Below are 7,717 nucleotides of genomic sequence, written 5' to 3'. Positions count from 1 at the left end.
AAAATAGTAAAAAGGTAAAGATTGGAAGAAAGGGGGATATAAAGTAAGATTAAATATTTCGATAGGAGAAAAAAAAAACACAAGGTTAAAAAAAAAATAGACCTGAAGTTCATAATTAGTTTCTCAGCTCTTTAACAGGATCAATATCGCAGCAAACAATCTTTTTGGGTGGTTCAATAACTTGCATATTTTTATACATCAATGCATATTGAGTTTTACTAAATAAACTCATTTCTGTTTTACTAAACACCCCCACCTGCTCATTTTCACTTACTTTTAATTTAAACTTGGCGCTTAATACCCAATATTTTTCTGCTCAGAATGCAGAAAACCTTCACAATACTTTATGTCTTGAATAACACCATATTGATTTGATTCAGTCACTAAAGGATGCTGGGGGATCAAGGGATAACTTCCATCCCTTTAAGTCCCCAGGTCATCTTTTCAATAACTACTATTTCAGTGACTACTATGGAAACGTAAGTACATGTAAATGTACCCATTAAAATTTTGATTGAAATGTTTTATAGAACCAACATAATGAACATATATTTTATAATAACCACCATTCTTTCGAATGGAAACCGTAGTTATCTCTTTAAGGCTGAATGTTGACGGGTAAGAGAAGTATCCCTTGTTATTTCCTGACTATAACCTATTTAAACTGATTACTTATAAGACTTCAAAACAAATTGTTTTTCTCGGCTTTGACATTATGAGGCAGTACCGGTAGGAGATTACAAAACAATATCTGCATTCTTCCTAACGTCAAGGCAGTGCCATATACTGAAACTCCAATCAGAACCCTGTTTGCCTAAGTTAAACTGCTTTCCACATCGTAAACCCACTTTTACTGGTACTTTATAATTTAATACAATAATCAAGGAAAGCTAAACACCTTCATTCAGTATAGATGAATGAGATCTCTATATTTTCATTTTGATAATGAGTTGATTACTTTGACCCTAGGACGGTCTGCCGAGTGGCGAGAGTGCGGCGGTCGATGACGAGGAGCACGGGGATGGCTGAAAGGCCGTCGGCCAGGCAGAGGACATCCTCTTCCCAGACCAAGGTGACGGAGATGCTCCTCGTAGTGTCCACCGTCTTCATAGTCCTCAACTTGCCATCCTACGCCATAAGGATGTACGTCTACATCAATCAAGTGAGTCCATACTTCGATCAAACATCCACTTTAAAACTCATAATGTATTATTAAAATTAAGTTCAATCTTTTTTGTTTTTATTTTCTAGTATAAGTTGCAACGTTTTAACATGTATGAATGATAAGCACATAGCTGGCCGTGCAATAACCAAATTCAAACGACATTCACATGGATTAATTAAAAATTAGATAGCAAGACCCTCCTTGCTAAGAGTCTCAGCGTAAAGATTATCGGTAGTAAAAATTCAGATACCTTCAATCACACTTCAACCACCTTTAAGCGAAGGATTTTCTCAAGATGATGAAAGAGTTTTCCAATAATTCAACATACCCTAGAATTTCACTACAATAATTTTATTTGGAATAATCATTAGCACATTATTTTATTTTTTTACCACTTTTGTTCTTCAATCCGTCATTGTTAAACATATCACTGATGAATTGCAAATAGGCTAAAGTATTCTATGACCTTAAAAAATACAAAAACAATAATAAAAAAATCAATGCCCAATTATAATGGCACAACCAATAAATTACATTTAATTCTCTTTGAAAAGGATAAAGCAGAATTTTTCCAATTTGCACTTGGAATTTAAAAACTACCAAGTTAAACCTATGTATTGTCCAATGAAATGAACTATTAAAACAACATTTATAAATTCTTTCGGCCATATTACCATAAATTTAAATGATGAATTTTATTTAAATTCATAGATACAAGTATAACAAAAAAAATATGGCAGTCTTGGGACAAGCCGACAGAAGTGAATCTTCTGGAATTGAAATACAGTATTAAATTTTTATTTATAATGGTCATAAGTTTTCTCTTATAAAGAGGAAACCTATGATCATTAATATTATCTTTTCAATATTAATGTTCTTATTATTTAATTTCAATAAATGAATAAAAAATTTAATATTTTATTTTCTAGCTTAAGGCAGAAAATATTAATTCCGGAATAATAATAATAATTAAAACAGAACGGCCATTCCAAGTCAATTATAGTAATCTTTTTTTTATATTTTAATAGGAGCTCAAATTTATATGAGTTCTCAGGAGTCACTCAATCGGACCGGGACAGTCGAAATTGTTAGAAGTTCTCTAAGTTCATACTCTCCAATTACAATATAAAGGCTGTTATAGGCTCTAGATTATAGGCTGCTAGAGGCTCAGTTGGTCAGGCCGTCTTGCCAAATTGAGATTGCTGGCGGTGCCGGCTCGAACCTGGTCTGGGGCATTGACTTTTTTTATTGAGTGGTGGTCCCACAAAATGGAAAACCTGACCCCCAACCATGGTTAGGCAATATATAACTCCAATTGGGAGTTTTGGCCGAAAAAAAAATTCCTGCTGGATATTCAACTACTCTCATTCTTTTAATACGCATTACAAATATGGATATACCACGCAATATTTATATGTAAAAATTGAGAATAGGATAGAGAGACTATGATGCCTTCTTTTTTATTTGATATGTAAATTTGCCCGTTAAATAAACTCCCTCTTGATCGTTTAATTTAAAATTAAATAGTTAAATTTACATTATCAGCCTGTCGGATCGTGTGAGCCATCGTCTCATCACACTGTGTTCCAGGAAAAGCACTAGTCCAACAAAAGGATTGATCGAAATATTATCATATTACATAAATTGGTAGACATAATAAATCGGAAACACAAAAAATTCACAAGAGGAGGCTACGCAGGTAGAATCCCCAATTTCAATGAAACATTTTTTATTACAAGGAAAATATGTAATACCTGTTCGAGTTCTTGCCAATGCGCCAGAGAAGTCTAGAATATTTTTTTTACATAATTTTAGGATTTTTTGTTATCGTATGCCGCATCTACATGTATTTAATGGTCATTATATACCAATCGATTTGTTTTTATCTATAGCATAAGAATAAAATATTGTTAAATGCATTAAAAGAGCATTAGTGTATACAACTTTGTAAAAGTCACTTCCAGTAAAGTAGACTATAACAATTTCATTTAGGAAAAATCAAGTAAGATTTCTTTATAGCATATTTTGAAACCCTCAAATACATATTTTGATACAAATCATTTCATTTAAATTTTTGGGCTTGATTTTAGAGGATACTTTTTTGCGGATGCCTCTTGTTCATGAAATAAATGTTATCCACATCAAAGGTAATTAATTACAACTGTTAGAATGTTGGATTTCTGCTCTTTCGATCTTGATTGTTTGGTCTTATTCTACATAAAAAACAAAGCAAACTTTTAACCACAGATTCTTGCTAGTAATTTTATGTTAACTCATACCAAATTAGGTAATTTAACTAAGTAAATAAAGATTTTAATCTCGGTATACTAACATTAATTTGTAGTTCATTGTTACAAACCATACGTAAATTTTACTCCATACTATATTTTTAAAAGAAAAGTTCAACGAAACTCATTATAATATCAGTTTATTTGACGTAACAAATTTCACATATTTACAAATATAAGCACAAATAAAAATTCAAATTAAACAAAGTAAAAAAACAACAGAATTAAACAAAATTTTATATCAATCCAAATTCAATATAGAATTTTATTTGTTGATCGCCGAGTATAATTGTGTAAACATTCCACGCTATAATTCTTTGTACACTTCCCCTTTTTATACAAAGAACATTTTGCGAACTGCAGTCGTCAATTGCAGGCATCAATCGTAGGCTCGGTAAATATTAGCCATTTTGCTTTGTACGTCGTTCTTCTTTGGCACTAGAACTCGTTCAGTATTTGCTAGTAGTTGTCTTGGTATAGTTGCGATGGTTGTTTTTAATATCAGTTATTTATTTGAGGGTTGTTTCTGAAGTTTCAACGCATCTGTTCTAATAAGTAAGTGCCTTGTATGTTTAGCCTTATATGAGGATTATATATGAGGAGATTAAGAGTATAAATGATATAATGGTTCTTACCCTTCATATTTATCACATTGGAAATGACACATAGTGTCAGTGTTTTTTTTCTTGCATTTTTATATTAATACATTGCACGGAACAGGACAGGTAAATACTTACACCATGATTGGGTCTTATTTTTAGTACTAAGAAAATAATGGCAGGTTGGAGGTTACACTAGCGTTGCTTCCAAAATGCCGTCATCCCTTTTTATGCCAGTGGTTCTTAACATTTTTTAGCGGTGGAACCCATTGGTACTGATAGGTAAAAGGCGGAACTCCTAGATTATCGTTTGGTATAAATAGAGTGCTGATACCAAATTGTTTCACGGAACTCCGGTTGGGAACTACTGCTATATTCTTAATATTTAACCCAGGTTATTAATCAATGGTAATTGAGAAAACGGAACTCTTCATAAATGAGCGCGAATAACTTTGAAATTGAGGAATTTCTCAAAAAAGCAGTATAAAAAAAAATCAATTCATATAAAAATAATATTTTAAAATCGCTAACACCTTTTCTCATATTCAAATCTATTGACTGAGGCATTAATTGTTATTAATTAATTATTGACGAGAAGTTTTCATTAATTTTGTCTTTAAGGGGAGAGAGCGAAAATTAAGGTGTTTCTTACGCGAACTACTCACTCAATTAATTATACACGTATAACAAAAAGTTTTCTACTCCGTCCAATTCTATGAACTATTATATAGAAGTTCAAGGATAAATATTTCTGGGAATAATGAATTCTAAAAGGCCTTCCTAGCGACTAGCTAAGAGCTTCATTAATTTACAGATACAATCGACATTCAAAAAATAGTTCTAGGATTCATGAATATGCTAATAATTCTAAAGTTGAAAATAGTCTCTGCAAATAGTTCTTAAGTAGTTTAAGAGTCATTTCATCCAATAAGCCACATTCCACAAAGGTCAAATAGACTTGGGCATAAATACTAGGAATTTTCGAAATGTTTTATATACACTTTTCTTAAACGTGATTAAGAAATTTTAAGGGCTTTGTAAGGGATCCATAGGTTAGTTGACAAGATTAAATACACATACCTACCAAAGAATATTTTTTTTATTAATTAATCAAATTTTAAATATTTAAGGATCATGTTTTCATAAGTTCTTCAAACTTGTGTAATTCATGCAGCTTGTTTGCCTTCCTTTGTTTTTAATTTTATTTTAAGTGATTGCTACTATTCAGACATATTAAAGAAAACAATGAATTGTTTGCTTATTTCTGTTGATGGCCTAAAGTTTTCAGAAAATATGAGAATCTGGAGATTTTAACACTCCATAATTAAAAATCTATCCTAATTTCTTTAACAAAGGTAATGTTTCTACAATAAAATTGTGAAGAAATGGAAGCTTTAATTTTTTTTTCTTTATAATTTATTTATTGCTATTTACAACTGTATAGAAATATATACAACAAGTAAAGTTGCTGTAGGTGATACAAACATTGGGAGAATTTACCATTGATAGAACTCCAATAACATTTCTACAGGAGAAGATCTCGAGGCCATCTTCTTTTCAGACGCCTAGAAGGATTAACAGGTAATGAAGGAGAAGCCAGGTTAGAAACAAGTGGATTTGGGTGTTTATCATGGAAGAATTGGTATCTGATTCTGGCCAAATCGGCACCATATGAGCCATTGAGATCTTGGTGGATGACTTTATTCGTGACAAAATAAGAAGCAATTAAGATTTTACGAAGTATTTTGGACTGTAAGGAATGGATTTAGGAGGAATTTGATGGTTTAGTGGAGCCTCAAAGTTCAATTCCGTATGTTCAGAGAGGCCTTATAATAGTCATGTAGATCAGTATTTTAAAGCTTCAATTTAATATATTTATTTAACATTTATAGTATCACTTTACAATAATTTACAAGGAAAACGTTATAAACTGTAAATAGACTTTTCACAAGTAACATATTTATGTAGAAATCGATTTCGTACATTTTAACTTCATTGTGGATTATACTTCGTATTTAAATACATATCCCGATTCCTATAGTATCGGTATTATCTAAAATAAAATTATGTAGAAATGGATGTTTTGATTTAACACTTTTCTTTGAAATTCATATTATTACCTAAATAATTTACTATTAACACGTCATAAACTGTAGCTAGATTTTTTTCTGCATAAAGTGATTTCATACCTTTTTACTTTATTTTTAATTATACTTTTAGTATCACGACACTAGACTAAACTAAATAAATAAAAACCATATTTGCTGAAAATTATTTATAACTTTTAGCCCTTAATGTGATTATTCCTTTACAGAACTAGAAATAATGATCATGTTAGTTCTGACCAGTGGGGTGCATGAAACAATCCCTAGTTCGTTAATAATTACCCTCGATAGGTATTCCGTACTACTTTTTTTTCACTAACTCCGAATCTATTCGTCCAAAGAAAAGAAACATTTTCTATGAAATTTTACATAAAAAGTATTCCAACATTTTAACTTTTAATGGAAATTATACTTTTAGTCGTACATCACTGGGCAAAAAAAAAGCATTTGAGAGAAACAATTAAAAAATATTTACCTTTCAATTACCATCATTTCTTTATAATGTAAGAGACCTAATAAACATACCATAACGTGTAAGATTACTCGACAGTCATTACAATGATACCATTGAAACGAATTACAAAATTATTTAAGACCGTTTTTTAAATAAATTCTTTTTACAAAAAATACACTCTACATATTAGATCCAATCAAAATTTAAATTTTCAGAAATAAAAGTCCTAGATCTGTACCCATACAATCCATAAAGGACTAGGAGTTCAGTACTTTGTAAGAGAGTCTATTTTTTGAACAACGGTAATGCAAGGAGGTTTGTTCAAGACCAGGTTTAACTGCTAGATTTTCCCTGATACCCCACACCACTTTCGCCCTAAACTTTACCTCCCTTCTCCCCATTTTCAGTTAAAGTACCCACTTTACAGAGGCTGAGTGTGACCAGAAGGAGCTTTGAATCCACAGACTCACGGGCTAGTCGCATCATAAATAATTATCTGGCACAGCCGGATTCAAACATGGGTCCTGGGAAGCGTTTCATATATTTATAACCTAAAATTGTGCAACTATTTACGATAAACTGTTCTGAATTATTTCAAAAGTTGATAATTTTATATTTATATTTCTACACAATAACCTTTAAATGTATATTAAAAAAAAAATTAAAATCTGTACCGCTACAATCCATGAAGGGTCAGGGGTTCAGTACTTTGTAATGAAGTACTGTTACTAGACCAACGGTTGTGCAAGGAGGTGATTTGGTCAGAATCATGTCGCCAGAATTTTACCCAATTAACGGTACCTAATTTAAGAGGCTGGGTGTCCACCGCGCTCCCTTTGAATGTATATACAGTACATAAAATATATTAAAGTACGACATGTCACAATCTCACAAGAGGCACTACTGCTAGACCACCAGCGAATAAGTACCTTTTTCATAAAGCGAATTGGACAGGATATAAGTCAAGAATTGAAGTAACGCTTCCCACGATAGTTCCATACCGTACACCAGATGAGGTGGATGAGGCAGTGGTGCTTCTTACATCGACCATCCGGGAGGCAGCAGACATGACTATCCCGAAGTTCTCACCTCTTCCCAATTACATC

General features: G+C 31.9%; 2 protein-coding genes across 2 annotated transcripts in view; one reads left to right on the top strand and one right to left on the bottom strand.

Moving 5' to 3' along the window:
• LOC106685289 (protein furry) overlaps positions 1-7,717 on the bottom strand; it is a 290,462-nt gene that overhangs the window by 85,055 nt on the left and 197,690 nt on the right. The gene's annotated exons all lie outside the window — the stretch shown is intronic.
• The window catches only part of LOC106685288 (FMRFamide receptor), a 203,057-nt gene that overhangs the window by 83,500 nt on the left and 111,840 nt on the right, over positions 1-7,717 (top strand). The window contains exon 4 of the mRNA XM_067046001.1: positions 970-1,162. Within this exon, the coding sequence (XP_066902102.1) occupies positions 970-1,162 (193 nt within the window). The remainder of the gene's footprint in view (positions 1-969; positions 1,163-7,717) is intronic.

Source organism: Halyomorpha halys, unplaced genomic scaffold (genome assembly GCF_000696795.3).
Source record: "Halyomorpha halys isolate HHAL.00 unplaced genomic scaffold, Hhal_1.1 Scaffold677.1, whole genome shotgun sequence".
In the NCBI taxonomy this organism is placed as follows: Eukaryota; Metazoa; Arthropoda; class Insecta; order Hemiptera; family Pentatomidae; genus Halyomorpha; species Halyomorpha halys.
The sequence above is the reverse complement of the archived record's forward strand: the minus strand, read 5'-3'. Positions and strand labels throughout refer to the sequence as shown.